Genomic DNA, 22340 nt, shown 5'->3' on the forward strand with positions numbered 1-22340 from the left:
CTCACTGCCCTCTTCATGTACTGACCACCTGAGCCTCTGACAGGGGCTTGCTCTCACAGGGACCGGGTCGGGTGCCCCAGTGAAGTGTGCTGCTGAAGGAAGAAGCTCCAGCCTGGCTGTCCCCGAGTGTCTCTAACCAGGAGGGGACTCGTGGATAAGTAGCAACCTGTCTGCCTGTGACACTCTGCAGTGCTCAATATAATCCTGCCTACCCACAACCAAAAGCTATCCTAGAATATGGACTCACCAATATGCCACCTGGGTTTTTATAGCTGTGACAGGAGAGACTGCTACTCTGGCCATGACTGACTCTGGTGTGTGGAGAAAGCCCCTCTTTCTGTCTATAGGGAGAAGTGGCTATAGGGAGATGGTGCAGAAGTGGGCCTACCCATCCCTATCCCCGAAGTCCCTGGCTGCCCTTGCACACACCTCATTCCAAGTTCAGCAACGCACTTACTGGGACTGGACCTCATTGAGTCTCACTTTTAATTCCCAAGTACTTCTCCATTTGTTTTGGTGCTAGAGGCTGAGCCAGGACTCACACATTCTATCACTGTATGCACAGTGTATGCACGCATTCTACCACTGAGCTACAAGCTACACTTTGCCACTCCTTCCCACCCTAACTCTTAGCTTTTAAACATAAATGTATTCTGGTCTAGTGTTGAGGGCAGGCTGGCACTTGTTTTCTTGCCAAGAGCTCTAGCCTTGTCCCACATAATAGAGTAGCCACTAGCAAGTGAATCTGGGTTTGTGTGCATGTGTGTAGACACATGTGAATCTGTGAGGCAGAGAGAAACATTCCTCAATTGCTTTTCTACCTTACCTTTTGAGATAAGGTCGCTCACTGAACTTGCTATTTACCAGTTTGATTAAATTGGCTGACCAGTAAGCCCCAAGCACTATCCTGTCTCCCATCCGCAGACCTGGGATGTTAGGTTTTTACATTGGTGCTGGGACTGCTGCTCAGAATCTCATGGGTGCGAGGCAAGCACTGTTCCAACCGAGCTCCTTCCCAGCCCCAGATACGAATTTCTAAGCAAATTACTCTGACTCCCCACTTGGAAGTGTGCACACTGCATGTACGTGCACACATACCTGCGCTGGCAAGCTTACAGTCACTCAAAGGCCAGTGTCTAAGGTAAGCACAGATTTTTTTTTTAAAACAAGAGCTATCAAAATTGAGAAGCATGTTTATAAACCTTGGTAAATTTTCTATTTGTGTACATACACTTAAGGCCTAAATCAGAATGCGTTATCATGGTCAACAATGTTCTCATTTCTTGAGAAACAAAAACCAAAATGCTCTGCCAGGTTTGATTTCATTTTAAATTCTGACCACTTGAGTCAGACACTAACATTTTGCAGCAGACTCATGAATGACTGGAACTCTAATCCTTTCCTGGATAAAGGACCCTTTTGAAACCCAACTTGGGCTTTGGTTAAAATTCTTCCTGCCTCATTTCAGCTTGCAAAGTCCCACTGAGCTCTGCCTCAAGAATTCTGGACTAGATCTGAGGGCATGGGAAAAACAGTGGTGGCCAGCCCTGCAGCTGGAAGATCTGAGCTGTCTGGTCTGAGAGGCTGATGGCCATGGAGATAAGATTCTAGCCTTTTAGGGCAAACAGGTAAGTGGGGTTTTGGGAAAAGTGAGAGGAGCTGCCTGAAAGAGCCCTGGTCACAGGAAGCAGCTGAGCAGTAGGGACCACGGGCAGGGTGACAAAGACGACAAAAAGGCAAGGTGGGGCTGCGTGGCTAAGACCAAGGTAGGCCAAAGACTCCCAAAGAGAATGCGGTGGTGGAAAGGAGCTAAGAGAAAACTTGTAACTGCAAATTCAAAACAGAGGAGTCTAGACTAAAGGCTCTGGCTGTTTCCGAGACCTGAGAGCCTGCTGACAGGACTCAGTCCAGTAAGGGTTCATCTGTCAAAGGCCTGGTTGAGCTGAAGTCAAAGTCACATAACCCTTGAGCATCTCACAGCTAATTATACTTGTTTGCTTATCTGCCGTCCATTCTCAGGGGCTCCTTGGTGGAGGATGTAACAAGAGCCTCTGCTATCCTCTCCAGTCTGGAAAGCGGTCAGTTTCCATACTCCAGCTGAATGGAGCAATGGAAAGATGCCCATGTTCTATTTTGTGGAACTTGAGAATATGGAATCTTCAAATCGGACTTCACAAGTGTGAGTAAATTAAAAACTTTTGGGATTGCTCAAGTAGTCCAATATAATTAGAAGAAATCCTTAAAGAGTAAGAAGATCAGGGCAGAAGGTCTTAGAAAGAGAAAAGCCTCCATTGCTGGCTCTGAAGATGGAGGAGTAGACTCTAGGATCTAGGCAAGGAAAGAGGTCAGGTTCTCTCCTAATGCTCTCAGAAAGAAACCATGGTGGGATTTAAGCCTAGTGAGGCTCACACTGTTCTTGGTACCTCAGAGCTGTAGGGCACCCAATTTTGCATACATGAAAGAGCAGCCACCAGAATCCAATACACACCACCTGGTATTCTGGTCTGGACAAGTGTCACTAGCCCCGTATCTTTGAGACTTGACTTTGGGTGGCTCACTGCTTGTAGGTCCTCACCTGGGCTGCCTGCCTGGTAAACAATCATCAGAATATACTGGACTCAACAGCTTAGGCTCTCAATCTGTTCTTGTTCTCTTCCCTGGCAAAGGCTCAACGCACCATTCCCCATCTTTATTGGAGCATCCAAACCCATCTTAGGTATCCTTGCTGGATACCACCACCTGCCTAAAGGAGGGTTGGGCTGAGCTACTACTTAGCCAATGATGGATGAGTGGCTCACTAGTGCATGAGCAGAGAGGATGGGCCGAGGGTGTCCTAGTCCAGAGCTCCGGGTCCAAGTGCTGTGCTGATTTGTGTTGAGTGCTGCCTCCCCTCTCCTAGCACAGCATGCCACTAAGCAGGCTGCTGAACACTGAGCTCTGTTTTAGCACACTCAGTTGTAAAAGGGGAGGATAACTGGGATTACACGGCCAGCCTGTGAGGGCTCAAGGAGTTAAGCTGAATGAAACACTGCTAGCAGTGGCCTAGGAGAGTGTAACTAGGTGGTATTTGTGATCATTACTGTTTCACACAGCAAGATGATAGGAAAGGAAGCAGCTGGAGCCAGGGGCCTGGGAGAGCTCAGGAAATACCAGTAATAGGGCCACATAAATCCAGCTCAAAATCTCCTGCTGTGTACATCTTGAGGCTCACATTTCTGCCTCTGACTTCTCTGAGAGTCTAGTATAGGGAATGAGGAGGGAGACACCAAGGGAAGCAAATAGAGAAAGCTGAAGGCTCGTCACCAGGCTCCCACATTGGAGAATGCAAAGCAGAGCTGGGAGAGAATTGAGTTTTATGAGAAGCCACCTAAAGGCTAAAGGTTAACAGGAGTCATTTAAATGACATGCTTTATTTCCTGGCTTTGCAAAGCTCTGGAAAACCCCAGCTGCATTTAGAAAAATGCAAAGCATATTATAAAATGCAAAGGGCTGGCTCTGGGCAATGAAAAAAAAAAAAAGACGAATGCAGGCGATAACTTGGATGTATTAAGATCCAGGGAATTGTGGGTATGTGTGTTCGGCATGAAGATTTGGCAGGGAGGGAAAGAAAGGTTTGTCTAAGCTGGGATACAAAATGGTGGAGACTGGGAGGTAGACTGAAGGAGGGGAAGGGAACTTTTAATTTTTAATTATAAGCAAATGATTTGGAGAAGCTGTGAGAACCAGGAGAGGCCAGCTCAGGCCTTCCAGTAGTTGACTCTCCCCGGTCTGGTTGTCTGACTCTGGCCTGGATAGTCTGTTAGCTCCTGGAGCATTCTCACGACTGTGTCTGAAACTGAGCAGGCTGTCTTCAGGCCTGGTACTGGCTCAGGAGGCAGATGAGTTAGGGGCAGGCTGGGGTTTCCATGCTGCAGACAGCTGTGAACTGTGGAAGGAACCTCCTGAGGAACCGGGTCAAAAGATTTTAGTCAAGGCAAAGCTCAGCTTGCCTGAGGGAGGACTCACGGATGGGGCTGCAGAGCTCTTTGGGTTCAGTACTGGCTAAGGGCTCACATATGGGACCAGGGGTCTGAGCAGGAACATGTCTCCATAACTCTTCTCTGTCAGAAAAGGCACCTGAGGCCTTTGGTGAGGCTAGTGGACTTGAACATGACAGGCAAGCTGTGTGGTTACTTTATATAAACCCAAGTGCACACAAGCCGTCACAATGGGGAGAGAAAAGGGACCGGCTGACTGTTACAGGGCTGGCCAGCTGTCCATACCCAGTTAGAGCAGCTGGACAGCAGAAGCATACCGTCTCCTACCTCTCCTCAGTGTCCCCTCACAGTGCTCAGGGCTTCTTCCAGGAAGGGAAAGTCATGCTGCAGCCACCATGAAAGCCCGCCCCCTCCTCTGAGGAGTGCTTAGGGACAGGGACTGCTGCAGTCTTGTGGTTAGGATGTCAACCTCACTGAGCTTCATCACACAATGAGGAGTTATACTGAGTGTCTTCCTCACCCTGAAGCCAGTTTCAGGAGCTAGACAGACATAGCTGCTGCTTCATGCCCTGTCATTTCTTTGCTGACATTTGGCTGATTGGCAAGTAGGGAAGGAGAGCTTCCAGGGGGAAGTAGGATTCATAGAGGAAGTGAAGACTTAAGTGCTAGGTTCTAGAACCTTCCTCACTCTGCCTAATACCATGGTTCCTAATACTCGTTATGTGATGGAATGCTCTAGAAGGCATTCAGATGCCAGGCTTTGCTCCAGAGCAAGTGAAAGAGGCTTGGCTCAGAGCTTTAAAGTTACAGGTGATGGTAAGAGTCAGCTCTGGCTAAGGGTCCTCTGCAGCTCTGTCTAACTCAGAACCGACAGTCAGCCTCCCTACCTCCCTTCCTTCCTCCCTCACTCCGTCCCTCCCTCCCTCCACCTGCCCTACCCTGGCTGACAGGTCAGGGGTAGACTCCATTCTCCACAGCAGCTCTGCACACTAGGACACTGTGGAAAACCAATAGTTACTTCTATTCCCAGGCAAATAAAAGTAGAAGTGACAATTTAAGCATTGACGTATTCCAAGCTCAGTATTCTGTATATTTCTCTTGGTCTCAAGTCTCAGACATGGATTCATGTCATGACTGTCCTGCCTCCCTTTCCCAAGGTCTGAGGGTATGCTCAGAGAAAGCTATTGGGTACATCGTGGGTTGGTTTCTCTGAAAGTAGCCCTGAGCTCTGAGTGGGGCACTCAGGAGAGGCAGGAGGATGGGGACTGACCGTAGAGGTCAGGGGAGGCTTTGTTCATGCGAGGCACCCTACCACCTGAGTCCCAGCTCTGTAGATACTTCTTAAACACTTAGTAGAGCAAGAAACATTTGACATTCTCTTGAAAACTTGGTCCAGACCATCTACTGTGCTGGCTACTTGTTACACTGGTCACCGAGATGTCAGAGAGCCTCACCTTTACGTCTTGTGAGGACACCCATTCTTTACTCTTTGACAGATTCTAGCAGCTATTCCATGGTCTCCCCCACTTGGTATGTATTTAGAGTCCTGGCAGGCAACACTTCTAAGTACTTTGCCTACTCTTAACAGAAGCCCTCTGCCAAGAAGAATATAGGAAGAGGAGCAGTCTGACTCCTCCACTCCACTCTTCCCCATGGGGCTGGAGTGGCTAGGAGAATGAAGACAGCTAAAAGCAGACTGGGACCAGTTAGCAAGCTAGATGCTGGGGAAAGTGGCAGGTGGCTTCCCCAGAAGAGCGAGACATGTGGAGGCGGCCCTCCCTCTCCTGACTTAAAGGTCATGGTATATGCTGCTGCTTCAGTATCCCTAGAGATTTATTTTGGGTGTTTTGTGGTTGATGAGATATCAGGGCCAGAAGCCAGTCCTCTAGTGGTAGTCACTAGACCTTGTGTGATTCCGCTCTTGTTGGGTCAGACGGGGAAGGTAGGCCACATAGTGGGCAGAGGCAGCCACAGGGTCTAGAGTCCTGTGTGGGCACAGCCCCAGAGAGCATCACTGAGCAGACTAGAACCAGGGATATCTTGAAACTCACCGATAACCTTAACCCGGGTTTCCTATAGATTCCTATTTCCTATGGTAGCTCTCACTGCTGTCTCTTTCTCCTGTGAGCCAGATGGTGTCAAGGAGGCTGGCTTCAGCGATCAGCAACACAAGGCAGAGTGTGGCTCAAGGGCCAGCATTACAGAGCTGTGGATGTCTAGGCAGCATTATAAAGGACAGTGTGCTGCAAGTGCAGATAAAGACTCCAAAACAGAAAGCCGGTGACCACAAAACTTCTGATATCTGCTGTGGGGATGAAAAGGAGCTGCTCGCTCCCTCAAAGGCCCGTGCTCTGAGTTACAGTAAATGTGGAGGGGCTGCAGATAGTAAGAAGGGTCAGATACTAGGATACCATGGAATAGCTAAACTGGTCAATTTCCTGAGCACTTTGGGCAGAGATGAGAGACAGAGGAGGCAAGGTTACTCAGGGGATTCAGCCTAAACAAGGAGCGTCAGCAAAGGGCTTTATGGGGAGATGCACTTGGGAAAGACCTGAAGCCAGCTTTCTGGCCTGTCAAATCTGAGGGCGTCTTGGCTGACACCTATAGACTAGGCTCAGTGAAGCCAGGCCATGACTGCTCAGTTCTGACAGATAACATATTACTCTCTGCGCAGCTGCACAGGAGATGAGCCACAGGAGTCTGAGGTAGAAAGGTCATGGAATATGATAGGCATTAGAAACAGAGGCATCTGGCCCCTGCCAGTACAGGTGTTCAGAACCCACACAGCTCCATGGGCCTCAGTTCCCATGGTCAACTTCCCTCCTGTTTGAGAGCCCATTGTAGCTCATGTTTGAATGTACAGCACAGATGAGGTTCTGAAAAATAGCTTCAAGCTGCAGTCTTCTGCAGATACAGTGATTTTACAGAGAGAGAAGAGCAGAACCTCGAAGCCAACCTCCCTCAGGCAGTGCCTCCTCCCATGCACAGGCTGTAGTCTGGAAAGCCTGCAGCCTCCTTGCTTTTGTCTTGGTCAGAATTGTCCTAGGCCCACTTCAATCTGTAGCCAACGAAAGAGGGCACAGTCGTTAGGTGACCTTGTGATCTCAGCAGAACATGTCTCTCTAATGTAGCTCAATTATGATTGTAAGTTTATAAAACAGGGAAAGATTACAGGAATATACATTAAACCACATCAATGAGTGCTACTGGGAGAAAAAAAAGGTCCAGCAGACAGGTACCAATCAAATAATCAATACGCAGGAAACAGCTACATCACCCTGTTTTAAAAGAGCCCAATAGCACTGCGATTGGATTTACTTAGACATTTTCCACTTGAACAGAACCGACAGCTGTACTGTAATCGCATTTCCAGTCAGTTTATAAGATACAGATTCATTTCTCCACATTTCGACTTCATTTCTGAAAAGCGGCCAGCAACATCATTCATCAAGTATAAAGAGGAGAAGCCTAATTCATAAGGAGGGGAATGGCACTAATCCTGGGTCTCCACTTCCTCAGAGCATGGGTTTAATTCTAATCTGTTTTCCTTCCCCTCATCTACCCAGTTCAGAGGCTCAGTTTCAAAGCACAATAAAAACGAAGGAAAAGGGAGGGAAGAATGGAGTGAGGAAGGAAAGTTAAAAGAGGAATGAAAGAGAGAGAGAGAGTGGAAAGAGAAAAATACTGATTTTAGCCCACAGAAAAGCAAAATGGTTTGGGGCCACTCAACTGATAAAATAGAAACAATCCACATTTTAAAGAAACTATCATGGAGGGTATAAGATTCTTGAGGTATTTCTCTAGATTAGGATGTGTGCCAATAGGAAACTTACTGTTCTATACTGTATATAGCTAGGACCAAATGTCAGTCTGTAACTTGCCATCCATTGGCTCCCAATGAGAGACAACCTTTGGAAATGCCACTGTTGTGTTAATAAAACTCTCATGCCTCTACATAAACTGCTGCTAAAGCCTGAGCTGCCACAATTCTGCAAGCCTTTCTGAGAACCTACTGTGTGACAGGCGCTGTGCAAGGCCCCAGGAAACACCAACTCAGCGGGATGTGCAAATTTATCTGAGGTGTGCTTAAGGAGTGGGGCTAGATGCTGCTGATTCAGGAACAGAACAGAAATGGGCAGTCAGCCCACACACAGCATATGGTCAGGTAGACACAGACATGTCCCAACATGGGCAGGGGAGGCACAGGGAAATCTTGGGGCCAGTGTAACATGACAGACTTGGGTAGGGAAGAGGTGTAGAGGCTTGATTGGGGAGGTGAAGGGTACAGCTGCAAGGCTGTAGTAAGCCTCTGACCATGGGACTGGAAGGGAAGGCTCAGGAACAACTCAAGTCCATCTGTCATACCAGGTGCTGGGTAGGGATACCCATTAGAGTGTTTTATCAAGAAAGCCTGTGTGGGCTGTGCTTTCTTTAACAAGCAAGAGTAGGCCAAGGAGAGTGGGCATAAGAGCCACCAAACCACAGTGCCCTAGCTGCTGTGTATACAAACCACAGTCTCCTAGCTGCTGTATACACAAACCACAGTGCCCTAGCTGCTGTGTACACAAACCACAGTCCCCTAGCTGCTGTGTACACAAACCACAGTCCCCTAGATACTAGGTATACATGCCTCCTGGGTTTCATGTTAACAATGTCACTACTCTCATCTGACACTGAATAAATGACTTCTCTAGGGCTGCAGCCTGGAGGACTGACCTGAGCTCCCACTGTGGTCTCAGTGATTCTATTCAAGCCAGCAGGCACCTTGTTCCTCGCTAATAAGCCTGTGTGGCTTCTGTCATTGTTCAGTGTGTGCCTTTGACAGAGACACTCATGACTCCATGCTTTCTCAGATCTCTCAAGGCTCTTCTAGAGAGCAAGGGACTTAGCTCAGCTCTTAGCATTGTGTCTGGTCTTTGCTACTTTGTGGGTTGCTATTTTCCTACCCTTTTTACCCCTGCCCGATTTTATCCCGTTACTAGCTAGGAGAGAAAGAAGGAGAGAGAGAGAGAGAGAGAGAGAGAGAGAGAGAGAGAGAGAGAGAGAGAGAGAGAGAGAGAGAGAGAGAGAGATATCCCAGAATCTAATTTCTTTCCTTTTGTTTCTTCTTTGAGCACAACTACTATGAAACCACAACCAACCCCCCAGAAAGACCAATCCCGTCTTGGGGCTCTGGCATTATTATACCCTCTCAGAAGTTTCCTCAATTCCAAATGTCACACAATCACAGAAACTATCTACAGCTGGCAAAACCATGCTTCTGAGAGAGCATGAGGCAAATCATATTCAGCTGCTGAGGACAGTTTGAAGCAGCCCCACATTCCTACACCTGGGGATAAAATGAAACCATATTCTTAAAATATTTCTGTGGTTTTTAAAGTAACCAAAATTCCAGAATCTTCACTGCACAGCACGTAGGCAGGACATGAATGCTTACTGTGTCTATTCCCAAAGTCTGTGCCCACTGTATACCAGGCTGAGGATTTCCAACGAAATCTTTCTTTTACCCTACAGAATGTAGAAGCGGGCACTGTTAAGCTCAGTTTGCCAAGGAGGAAAAGGTTTATAGGTAGGAACTAATAGCCCAGCATCACACGCCAGAACACATCCCCCAGGCTTTCCTAAGCCTCAAGTCCCTGGGCTCTGAATACAGCACACACGTTTATTAAATGGTACAATTTAAAGGGCGGATCGCCATCTCACCACTCTCTTACATTCTTTTTTTTTTTTTTTTTTTTTTTTGGTTCTTTTTTTCGGAGCTGGGGACCGAACCCAGGGCCTTGTGCTTCCTAGGCAAGCGCTCTACCACTGAGCTAAATCCCCAAACCCACTCTCTTACATTCTTATTTTAACATTTTTGACCTTACAGAAGAAGGTGAAGATGGCTACAATAAGCACACGTGTGCCCGTCGCTCCCTTGGCAGGTGGAACACTTGGCTGTCTGTGCCTCATGTCTCTGCCCTCATGTTCTCAACAGCACACACTGCTGTTTTCTGACTCACCCCAGAGCACCACTTACTCCTACACACAAGGGGTTTCCTCTTTGAGAACAAGGACACACTCGCACACAGCCACAAGACATCATCACACCCAGGAAACACCTTATTCAATCACAGCTTCTCATGAACTACTTGTCAAAAGGGGTCCTTGGGCTGGAGAGATGGCTCAGTGGTTAAGAGCACCAAGTGCTCTTCCAGAGGTCCTGAGTTCAATTCCCAGCAACCATCTGTAGTGGGATCTGATACCCTCTTCTGCTGTGTCTGAAGACAGCTACAGTGTATTCACATAAATATATCTTTTTTAAAAAAAGGGATCCTTTATTTAAAGCAACAATTTAAAGATTTTAAAAGTTGTTTCCAATTATATGTAGGTGTGTGCCTTTGCATGGGGTTGTGAGTGCAGATGCCCTCTGAGGCTGAGACACATGACCATTGGAGCCAGAGTTACAAACAGTTGGGTGGCACCTGGTTTGAGTACGGAGAATGGAACTTAGGTCCACGAGTAGTATGATGAACCCACTTTCAAATTTTCTTAATCAAGTATGAATGGTGATGGCTGCCAGGTGTCTTTAGTTGCTGGAATCTCAGATTAGTATCCTTGTATCCCTTGTGTGGAATCATCTTCTTTGATACTTTGATTACTTATTTTGTGGACCAGGGCTGACCTTGAATTAACAATTCTGCCTTAGCTTCTTGAGTCACTGAGATCATATGGCACCACACTTGGCTTTCACTATCATTCATTCATTGCTTTGTGGTACTGGGGATTGAATCTAGGGCCTCACATGCTAACGATCATTCTCACTTTCAATAAGGTTATTTTGTATATTAATTACTTTTTGCAGTTTTGAGAATGAATTTGGGAACCTTCTACACGCTCGGCAAACGCTCTTTGCTGAGCTCAATCCAGCATGGTACTTACCATGCTGAAAGCTCAGGCTGCTACCTTCCAGGACATCGCACCCTCTCTCTGCCTTTCATTGTGCTTGTTGCTTGTGTTATTTTTTTCATTTTTACCAGTATAAAGCATATCATCATGCCTGGGTCATCAGCAAAATAAGCAAATAGAGAATTTTCGAGAACTGACAGAATTGCAAAATGGTCATTGGCTTTGCAAGACAAATCAATGAGTTCACATTTTCAGACTTATAATCAAACCACATAACCTGCTTGGGGAGCTTCTTGATACTTTTTCTGGAAATGAATCTCCAGGCAGTCAGACGAGTCCAGTCAGGCATGCTCAATGGGCTTAAGAGCTCTCTGCAAATGGACTAGAGAAAACAGCAGAGGGGGAACTGCTGAAACATGGCAGGGTGGAGGGGCACGGGACAGGACCCTCTGCAAGGTCTCTCATGACATTCACAGAAGGCTGGGGCATAGCTCAGTGGTCAAATGAACACTAACCTCTACTGTGCAAGGCCCAGGGTTCAAAACCCAGCATCACTAAAACACATAACAACCTTCATTGTTATATTCATATCCACCAGTAAACAAAAAATAAAAAGTGGGACTTCGGTTGGATCTCAAACACAGATCAAGAAACTGAGGACAGTGTGACACACAACTTCGCTGGGTCTTTACTGAGTTGTAGCATGGTTGTTCTGGGAAACAAGTTAGGCTTGGGGTAGGGTGCTGATGATGGAATGAACCAGCTCTGTCTAAAGAGGAGCAGGAGACAGCTGGTGCCAAAGGTGCTGGGCTTTGAGGGTCACTGAGGCTCTGCTTGTTGTTCAGAGTGGGATGGAAGGCCAGAATCTGACTTTGGTTTTGACAGGCAGCCATTACACACAGAAAACTACAGGCCCCAAGGGATAAGCAAATGACTGACAAGAGGTGGACTGAAGCAATCCAGGTGAAAGACAATAGCAGCACAAACCCAGGTGCTGGAGTGGAGCCTTCTGCTCTGAGGTGACCACAGACACTGGCAGGAAGAGCTGGGGACACTGACTAATGCACACGGATCATGAGAGAGGCGGGGAGGGGAGGGAGGAGGAGGGAAGTGAGAGAGAGAGAGAGAGAGAGAGACAGAGACAGAGACAGAGACAGAGACAGAGAGACAGAGAGGAGTGCAAAGTAGCAGCCAGCCAGATGGCATATGAACGACTCAGATGAGAAGGCTAATGGCTGGCTCTGTAGGAAGATGGATCCAGTGCTCTGTAGGGCTGCTGCTGGGAACACACAGGCTAGGAGATGCTCATGGCTGGGGACAAGGGTGTCCTCATACAAAAAGGGGTGGCAACAGCTTTCTGGTAGGAAGATACAGACTCCACATGGCCAGATTTCTGAGACTCCAAAGGAATAGGAAGTTAGGTTTCTACAGTGAAATTTCTGCCTTTGAAATTTGGTACCTAACAGGAAATCTTCGTGCTAACATCTGTCCATTTGTCAGACTGTATTAGTGGGACTGTCTGCCTAAAGAGCAGTGTCTGCAACGCCCTTCTAACAATCTTGCGAGGAGAGCAGCACTGCTCTCACTTTACCTACAAGGGAGCTGAGGCTCAGACAGCAGAATCAATCTGTTTTAAGGCCATATAGCTGGGAGGGAGCAGAGAAGGACTTGTCTGCATTGTCCTGGGACATGAAGCTTCTTCCATACTGCCAGTCAGTCTCTCAAACAAGCAGTCAGGAAGGGAGGGGGAAGGGCCAAAGCAGCCTGTTGGGCCAAGACATGAGGGCAAATAAAACAGTCCCCCCCTGTGTGGGACCCAATGAGACTGGCATTTGTGCAATAATGGACCTCTGCACCCAGACCACAGACAAGACAGGGGATGGAGCAGAGTGTAAGGATACTTCTGCTGGCACACACCAGCATGTGAGCCATGAGTGGACAGCATCCTATAGATCTCAGTTCTGGGTTCTTTAGAAAAGTTCTGCGGGCTGGGCCTCCTCCCTGTTGTACCTTTTGACCCACAAAGCAACTCTCCATCCTGAGGCTGGAGAGGCTTTCTGAGACACAATCAAGTCAGCCAGCTTTATAAAGCCTTGCTGTATTACCCGAGGATAAACTCTACTCTTGCTCTGCCCACAGGGCCTGTGAGGCTTCCTCTCCAGCCTCTCTCTCTATGGCCGCAGGGCCCTTTCCTGCACCCACATCCACGTGCAGCCTCCAGCCAGAGCAGCTGGTACCTGCTCTCAAAGCACTTGGCAGAGCCACCATCTAGCTCGTGTTTTGCGATGCTCTGGTGGGCACCTCCTCCTCCTGAGCCTGGGAGCGTGGAAAGCCTACTTCCTGCTTACATGTCTGCTCCTCCACCTGGCAAGGCACAGCAGATGGGTGTTTCCTAGATACTCCCTTTCCTGTGAGCACACTCTACCTTCCTGATAGTTACAGTACCCTTTGTGAAATAACACTTCATAAGTACTTCTGAATTAAAACAATCAACACCAACCCTCCCCTAGGACAGAGGTTCCCCATACTGCCCAGGCTGGTTTTGACTTCTCGGTTTAAGCCGTCTTTCTGCCTCAGCGTTCCAAGCAGCTGGGATGAGGGGCACACTACTGTGCCCAGCCATAGTGCTTTGCGGGCGGGTGGGGGGTGGGGGGGAGTCTTGGCTTAAAAACCAGAAGTTTGCCATCCTGTCCTGAGAAGTGTAGTCTAGTACTGTTTTGCTGATGCTGCCGTGAGTCCTGGAACGCTAGAGTCTGCAGGAGGATGACACTTTCCAGCCCCAGCCTGGGGAGCACACCTTCACCTCACCTCAGGAGCCCTGCGCTCCCAGGCTGAGGTCTGCATGCTCAGGCCTGTCTCCTGAGGCTCTAACAAGCTGCCACAGGGCTCCACCAGGTGAAGGTGGAATTTCCCATGACTGGGGGTGGTTCTGTACAGCCCAAGCCCCACAGAACAGGATCTAGGCTCTGATCCCCTCACTCTGAATTCTATGAACCATGTACAGAACCATAGTGGCTGTGGAGGGCTGAGGTGGGGTCCCAATAGCCACACACATCTCTCTGGGCTCTCTCACTGTGGCTCTCACCTGCTGTAGGGACCTGGCCCCTCTACAGGGCCTGTCCATCCTGATGACCTGCTGAGTCACCCCACCATGTGAACTGTCCGAAGCTAGATCCTCAAGTCAATCTATATCTCTGCCAGTCCCTCACAAAACACTGACCCTGAACGTGAGTTGCCTAGGACACTTGTGCTACTGGCATGTCTGGGAGCTGTCTCCCTCCTAAATAGGCTCCCCACCATTGTCATTATGCCAGCATTGCTCTGAGCATGTCCTACTATGACAGCATCAGACTCCAGCTTCTAGTTCTCTGCCTGACATATAGCATGTATTAGTTAACACCTGAAAAGATGAATGTCCTCATTAACCAGATCTTCACTGAATGGACTTCATGGATGAATTCTGAAAGTCAGAATACATGGGGTATAGTGGCTCAAACCTATCATCCTGGCACTTAAGTATCTAAGACCGAGGAACTGCCAGGAGTTCAAATACCAGCAGTGACTGCAGGGTGGATTTCAGGCCACCTCGAGTGAGACCTGAATGAGACCCTGTCTCGCATAAACAAAAAAGCGGGACTGTAAGTTGGTGCACCACATATACTACTGTGGTTGTAGGTCACAGCGGGTGGCTTCTGGCTTTACCAGGGGCTGCCTAGGACATCAGTAGGCCAAGCTGAGAGCAGAGGAATGCAGTTCCACCTCTAACTCCAAACACCAACCTGTACCCTAGAGTCTTGGGGTTTGCAGAACAGTGGCTACTCATTCAACTAACAAGAGTCCTTATTTGCTAGAGAGGGTTGGAAAAGTCATGACAATGTGTGCTAGGTGCAGGCATATTGCAAAAGCAAAGATGTGGGCAGACGAGACAAACCCAGTAATGATGAGGCTGAGGCCTAGAGGTTGGTGAGCCAAAATGCTGTTCCCTGAATGAAAGTCTCTTTCCTCCTCTGTTCTCTCCCTCCTTCACTCAGCAGACACAGAGAACAGCTCATGACCTCTGCCCTATGCCAGCCTCCTATTCAGAAGAACAAAGACAGGTTTCAGAACAGACCCAGAGTGTAACCACATCTTTGTGTACTGGGGTGGTAGGCATCTTAATGTGATTCCCGGGGGCTGGGGATTTAGCTCAGTGGTAGAGCGATTACCTAGGAAGAGCAAGGCTCTGGGTTCGGTCCCCAGCTCCGAAAAAAAAAAAAAAAAAACAAACAACAAAAAAAAAACCAAAAAACAAATGTGATTCCCGCCATACAGGACCAAAGACCCAGTCCTGTTCAGCCGACTCTCCTCTGGCTGCTAGTGCTCTCTAAGGCTGTGTTTCTTATCAGTACAATGAGCTCAACAAATACTTGTTATGTCATGTTTCCTGCTATGTAAAGTCTGCATTTCTTTAAGCCTATCAGACCTTATCATGGGAGATTAAAGTGCACCAATCCCAAACCTCTCTCTTTAGATCAGTGTCTAAGCTTGGCATGAAGACAGAAAGACACCAGGCTTCCAATCACTCAGCTGTCATCCACTCATTCCAGGGTCAGCTTTATAGAAATCTGTGTACTTTCAAGTGTGATGATCTTCTTCAACATTGCAATCACCAAAATAATTTTAAACAACCAACCAAACCAACAGCAGCAGCAGCAGTAGCTGCAGCTGACAACATGGTAGCGCCAGGTTTTAAAATCCCTACTGTTCTGAGTTTTCTGAATATCATGCTCTTTAGCAAAAGACATAATTTGCAATCTGGCAGGGTAAAGCCAGCCAGCCATTACTTTCTTAATGGCCAACTACCATAAGGCTCAGTTAAGTGATCTCAACTAGCAACTAATCAATTAAAATTGATAAGTGAAATACTTTTAACCTTTATTTCAGCGGGGCCCTTCCTAGGGGAAGGAGAGAAGGAATGTGAATTCCCAGCATAAAATTTAATTCCATTTCACGGATGTAAAATTGAAGGGAGCTGTCGCCCTCTCTGCATGGATCAAATCAGAGAAAGCCTGGTCCTGACTCTCTCTGGCCAACTCGATCAATTCTAGCCTTACAGAAATCACTACAGCTCCTTTTCAGGGTGAAGGGTCAAAGGAGACAGGCAAAGAGGGTCATAATTTCTTTCTTTCCCCAACACAAGGGGAGATGAAAGCACAAACACGAGAAATGGCAGCAGAGGAACGAGTCAGCGAGGTGCTCTCCTGCCTCTTGTCCCTCGGTGAGAGAGGCCCCACGCTGGGCCACCGGCCGAGCAGGTAGGGTTCTCTGGTGTGTGAGCTACGAGCTGCTCAGGCTAGGTGTGTGGCTGTGGCTTTCTTGCCATCTTTCATCCAGTCACCAAACAAGACGGCTGCTTCTCTCTCTGCCTTTTCCTCCTCTAATAGTAAGGTGGAGGCCAGAGCCTTATATGCTAAGAAAAGCTTTCCAGAGTCCTCTACCTGCAACTACATTTTCTTTTTTTTTTTTTTTTGAGATGGGGTGGGGTCGGGGTTTTTTTGTGTAGCCCTGGCTGTCTTAGAACTCAATCTGTAGATCAGAGTGGCCTTGAACTCACAGAGATCTGCCTGCCTCTGCCTGGGATTAAAAGAGTGCTGTTGCGTCGGGATTAAAGGCATGTGCCACTACCTCATAGCAACAACCCCCATTTTACAGAGGGACACACACACACACACACACACACACACACACACACACTCTCTGAAGGCTGGAATTATTTATTATATGTAAATCATGCCTCTGAAAGATGGTTTCAAACAGCAGGACTACAGAGCAGTCCCTGCTGCTCCTGTGTGCCTTGCCCGTATCCCTCCTCTTTGGGTCTCTCTCCATCCTCACACTTAGGTCTAAAGCTAACCCTGTGTCCTTGGCAAAGGTTCCTGCTGTTCCTCTGACAACTGCATGGTTTGAGGGAAAGCTCTGTTGTCCAATCTGGGATACTGAAAGCCTACTCTTCAGTTTTATAGTTATTTCTGTGAGGGCTACTCAGCTGGGGCTGAGGGTGGCCATCTTCCTACTAGATGGGGAGCCAGGGAAGCCGAGTCAAGAGATGGCAGTGACAGCTTTCCTCTGACTGGCACAGCATCCAGACCCAGACTTGTCTCAAGACTCCTGGCCTCCCCCAAACTATTACCCAGCCCCTCTCTTTTCCCACTATCAGGCTGTTTTGGCCTTTCTGTTTCTTAAAAGACTTCCCACACGGAGCTGGGGAGATGGCTCAGCAGTTAAGTGTCTAGCTGCTCTTACAGAGGACCTAGCTTTGGTTGTCAGCACCACAGGGTGGCTCATGACTCTAACTCCAGGGGATCTGATATCAGCCTCTGGCCTCCAGGACACCTGCATTCATCACCCCCACCCCATTTCCTGGACATACACACATAATTAACACCAGCAAACATAGATTTTTTTTTTTTTAAAAAAACAGACTCCTAATGTACCAGAATGCTCTACCGTACAGAAACCCCATGTCCTTTAGTGGGCATGGTACATGGAGGGAAGACAAAGCCATACAAGTATGAGAAGAGCTCTGGGAGTACCAGTCTCTTTCAAGTCTCAGTTATTAACTTGTCACAGAGACACATACTTGTGATCCCAGCACTTTGGAAATGAGGCAAGGCAATCTCAAGTTCCAGGCCAGCCTGGTCTGTTCAGAGATACCCTATCTCAAACATAAAATAAAATAAAATAAAATAAAATAAAATAAAATAAAATAAAAATGTTATTTTGTCTTATGTTGCAGAGGGGAATTTTGAAGCAATGAATGATGATGTCCTCGTTATTTGTTTTGTTTGTTTTTATCAACTTGACACAGGATATGGTCTTTTGGGAAGAGAGAACCTTAATTGAGAAAATGCCCTCACTCATGAGATGGGCTTGTGGTCCTGCCTGTTGGGCACTCTTTTGATTAATGGCTCAATTGGGAAGGCCAAGCTCACTGTGGTGGTGCTGTGGCAGGTGACTCTGGGGTACAAAAGAAGCAGACTGCACAGCCACGAGGAATAAGACAACAACAGCATCCTCCATGGCTTCCGTTCCTGCCCTGACTTCTGATGACAGACTGTGATGTGGAAGTGTAAGCTGAATAAACCTAAGTTGGTTTTGGTCTTGTTTTATCACAGCAATAGAAACCCTCTCTTAGACAATGGGCAATGCATATTTCAAGGTTATAGGCTGAACATGTGCTTTTCTGATTTGCAAAGCCCTCATTCTTACCTAAACACCGGTGATTGGCTTTGGTTTTGTTGTGTCTTTTCATTTTGATGGCTTGTTTTTCACAGGCTTCCTTTTGGCATCAAGAGAATCTTTTTTTCCCCTGGACTCAGACAGAAACCCTTTAATCCATAACATCAGAAAGGCCATGCTACTCTCATGTCAGTGAGGCCCACCCTCACTGGCCCTTCAGCTGCTCAGCACTGCCCTTCTGCACCATCCTGGGTCAACGAGTGCAGACTGCAGGCTGCACACTCCCACACCACAGCACGTGACTGACTTGACAGAGCAAAACCTGTATCCCCTGGCCCACTGGTACGAGACAAGATGGCCAACTCACTCAGATCCAAGACATCGTCTGTTTTGATCAGGTCCTCCTCTCGAGTCAGTGGCAACTGGGTCTCAGGTTCCCCTCGCAGCTGCAGTGACAGGGATCGCAGCATGAAGAATACCCGGATGGCCTGGATAGAGCAGAGAGCAGAGGACAGTGACATTTTAGGGATGTTGGAGAGGTGCCTGCATGAAGGCATTGCATGGTGATTCTTGGTTAAATAGAAAGGAATGAGAGGACAGAACAGGCCAGCCTTGAAGCACTGGGGCCTGGAGCTGTCATGATACTTCAGGGGCCTGCTTCAGTCCCCAAAGGGTTGAAGCCTGGGTCACTTCACTGGGTACCTGCCATTTGCCAGGACCTGTCCTCAAGGGTCATATGACCTTTAACCCACATCTCCTGACTGCTTGCTTGCCCACTCCACAGCCAGCAAATAGCCAGGGGTGTGAGGAGTGCTGCCTAACAGAAGGGCCACAACTTCCTTGTCCCTCTGACTGAGCTAGTGGGGCTGGGAGACAGCAATCAACACCAGCTTGTGTGCCAGTCTTATCCAATAAATGTGGGCACAAGACGGGAGAGTAGCATGCATGTCAGCTTTCGGTCCAACTCTCATCTCAACTCCTGCCTCTTGGACTGGGCCTTAGGAGGAGGAGTGTGACAGAGAGGTGAGCTGATGCTTAGCCAATGGACAACAATGTCCTGTGAGCTCCTCAGGCTCTTCCAGCTCATCTCAGGGGCAGAAACAGCTTGTCAGCGCAAACATTCCTGACCCATGAAAAAGGTCTGTCAGCATCCAGTGTGGCTACCAGGCATGTCCTGAGAACAGAGAAAAGGCCAGGGACACCAACTACCAGAAACATCTGTGCAAAAGCAGCCCTTAAGTTCCAGAAACAAGCTTGCCACCAACAGAAAGCCCAGAAGCACAGTGCAAGCCACAGGTGAGGATACCCTAGGCTTCCTTCTGACATTGGGGAACACAGCTCCAGAGCACACAGACAAGGTTAGCACTGCCCCTCAATCCCTGCATGGTAAACAAGGCATAGTAATCCTGAGCTCTCTGGTTATGCATAGTCCCAAGACAAGGCTAGAGGGCACAGCCAGCACAGGTCTGCAGTAAGGGGTGGTCACACAGGTCCTTGATAGATACCACTACCAACATAAGGAATGCCAGGGCAAACTGCTGTGACTTCACACAGGTGAATTCCTGTTTGTGGCAAAGATGGTGACTGTCTTAGCTTACATAGAGGGAAGAAACCCTTTATCTAGTAAGGAACTTTCAGGAAAAGAGAAGGAACAAATGCCTGCCTTCAAAGGACTGGTGGTCATTGCATCTGAGTGGCTCAGGCAATGAGTATCTCTGATTAGCTAACAAAGCCCTGATCCTGCCTTGAGCAGACTCATCATACAGAGACTTTGAAAGTACTCTACTGCCCTGACCTCATCTGAAGGAACAGCCTTCTGAATAAACAGGGACTACAGGACAAAGGCAGCTTTTCCTACAGTAATGGTGGGGAGGCATAAGGACCCAACCTGAATGTCCTTAGCAGATGTTAAAGTCTAGACTACACCAACCAGAAGAAACAGAGGAATGGTTCTATTAAAACAAAACAAAAACAAATGAAGAGCTCCTATCTCATGAGCACCTATTGTGGGCTGGTTCAGGGGTTCATATTGTAGATTTAAGACTATAGCTAGAGGTGCTGACGGGGCAGAGTGAGCTTGGCCCGCACAGCTGCTAAGGAGCCGAGCCTCTGTGACATCAGGCACACATTGACACAATGCAATCCCTGTGCCAGTCCAGAGAGGACGGCAATAAGATCTGAGGTGGGGAGAGCTGTCACAGGACTATATGGCAGCCAGAGCTCTCAGTTAGTAATTTCAACTTTAGGGATGAGGAGAAGGAAAAAGGAGTCATCCATGTCCCAGTCAGCCCATGGTGCCATGCCATGGGCAAGATGTATGACGGTATTGCTCTCAGGGTTCTGAAGGCAAAGACCCCCAGCAGAGGCATGGCTGAGAGGAGAAAACAGAAACACATGCTGCTTTCTATAGCCTATCCCTTGGAAGGCTGAGGCTTTCCAAGGAATCTATGAATTGGAATTTGGCTCTTAATGTAGGCTTTTTGGTAAAACATCTGCTTTTGCTCTGCAAATGCTGAATGAAGATATTTCCAGGAATACAAATAAAAATAAAGTCATTTAAACTATAAAATAGAAAATAAACCGTATATAGTACCATTTAAAATATCAACTCTTGTGGGAAAGTCACATACAAAAGAAGACCATGTTTAAGAACATAAAGAGGTGAGTCCCATAGGGCAAAAGTAGGTTCCCAAGGCAGTGGGAGGGGCTGGCATGCATGATGTCCTGCCCCATGGTCACTCCATGCCACCACCCTGAAGATATTAGCAGCCCCCTCTCAGCACTCATAGCCATGGGCTTTCCTCCCATCCCCACTCTTTCCAGGGATTCTTTGTGTAGCCCAAGCTGTCTTGGGCCTCATTCAGTAGACCAGGCTGGCCTAAAACTCAGAGACTTGACTACGTCTGCACACCCCCTCCTCCACTGAGTGCTGGGAATAAAGGTGTGTAGCCCCATGCCCAGCCACCTGCCATTTGGACCTCTAATGACCCTATATGGTTCCCATCTGACAAGCAGAGAGACGGAAGCCAGGGCTGTTAGGCTGGCTCTCCATGCATGTGGTTCTTCTGACCACAGCCCTTGACCTCCAAAGGAGTCAGGGCTTGGGACCCAAGGTTTTATCAAGCACTCTTCTTTTCTTTGCTAACTCAAGACACAAAATTTTAAATTCACAGCCAAAAGTAATAAGAAGTAATGACTGTTTCAGATCTTGGAACCTAGGAGACCAAATTTCAAAGGGAAGACAGGTGACGTGCTCTAATAGGAAGAAACTTCCATTTCATAGCTTCTATGAGTTTGGAAGCAAACCGCACTCATATTCAGTATTAGAAACCCGGTCGTACAGAGGCTTTGGAAGAGAAGGTCTGGAGGCTGCAGCTCAGCTCCAGCTGGGGCTGAGAGAGAGTGGAACTCCTGGATGTCTGGTCTACAGCTCCAGGGTGGGGTGCATGCAAATGAGGGTGGCCCTGGATCAAGTACTCAGGTCACCTCTGCCAGCTTCCTTGCCATATTTTCAAGCTGCTGGATTTAGGTGACAGTCACTCAGGTTAGAAGCCCACCACGGCTGTGGAAACCACTGTGAAAGTAAGTTATCCTGAAAACAGGGTTGAAGCAGTTGGATGTGAGCCTGGCCCAGAGAGAAAGCTAGGTGGTGATGTTAGAGACGTTTAAAAAAAAAAAAAATCCATACCCTTTGAACCAGAAATTCTGCTTCTGGGAACTTCTCCTACAGAAATAATTCAAAAGAAAGAAAACACTGTGTTCATGAAGTAGCTCTCACGGTCCAGCTGAAAAAGAGTGGATTACAGTGGAAGCTCCCAAATTCTGACTAATGGAAACCTACGGGAGCTGTGGAGAGAACTCCTGACGGCCTTTATGCAGCTCTAAAACCTCACTTAGAAACCATCAGACAGGTGTGGTGGAACAGGCCACGATCCCCGCCCTTAGGCGACAGAGGAAGGAGGATCAGGAGTTCATGGCCAGCCTTGGCTGTATAGTGAGTTCAAGGCCAGCCTTGTCTACAAATCGAAGAAACAAAGAAACAAACAAACACCCCTCCATTGTAGGCTGGGGGTGATGTCACTGGTAGCATGTAAGAACTGGGAAGCATAACCAGAGCTGCAAAAACCACTCTCACAACAGGAAACAAAATACAATAGAGAGAGGAAGATGCAAGTGAGAGCACGGCAGGGATTCCTGTGCCCTCCACCGTGGGAGTTGAGTTTGCAGACAAAGATGGGAGGAGAGGCAGATGTCTCT

At 47.9% G+C, this 22340-nt stretch overlaps 1 protein-coding gene and 1 long non-coding RNA gene across 27 annotated transcripts in view; one reads left to right on the top strand and one right to left on the bottom strand.

The window, feature by feature from the left end:
* Clec16a (C-type lectin domain containing 16A) overlaps positions 1–22340 on the bottom strand; it is a 195747-nt gene that overhangs the window by 80787 nt on the left and 92620 nt on the right. For 14 of the 26 annotated variants that reach the window (NM_001398551.1, XM_087570106.1, XM_087570110.1 and 11 more), the window contains exon 18: positions 18451–18571. In NM_001398551.1, coding sequence (NP_001385480.1) covers positions 18451–18571 — 121 coding nt within the window. Of the gene's footprint in view, positions 1–18450; positions 18572–21771; positions 21808–22340 lie in introns of all 26 variants that reach the window. The other 12 variants (XM_087570104.1, XM_087570101.1, XM_087570109.1 and 9 more) reach the window with 1 other exon arrangement.
* Positions 1319–18140, top strand: LOC120095021 (uncharacterized). The gene is made up of 3 exons (XR_015631412.1): positions 1319–1628; positions 2020–2179; positions 17713–18140. It is a non-coding gene; the product is annotated as an uncharacterized LOC120095021 (long non-coding RNA).

This window comes from Rattus norvegicus, chromosome 10 (assembly GCF_021556685.1).
Source record: "Rattus norvegicus strain SHRSP/BbbUtx chromosome 10, alternate assembly SHRSP_T2T, whole genome shotgun sequence".
Lineage (NCBI taxonomy): Eukaryota > Metazoa > Chordata > Mammalia > Rodentia > Muridae > Rattus > Rattus norvegicus.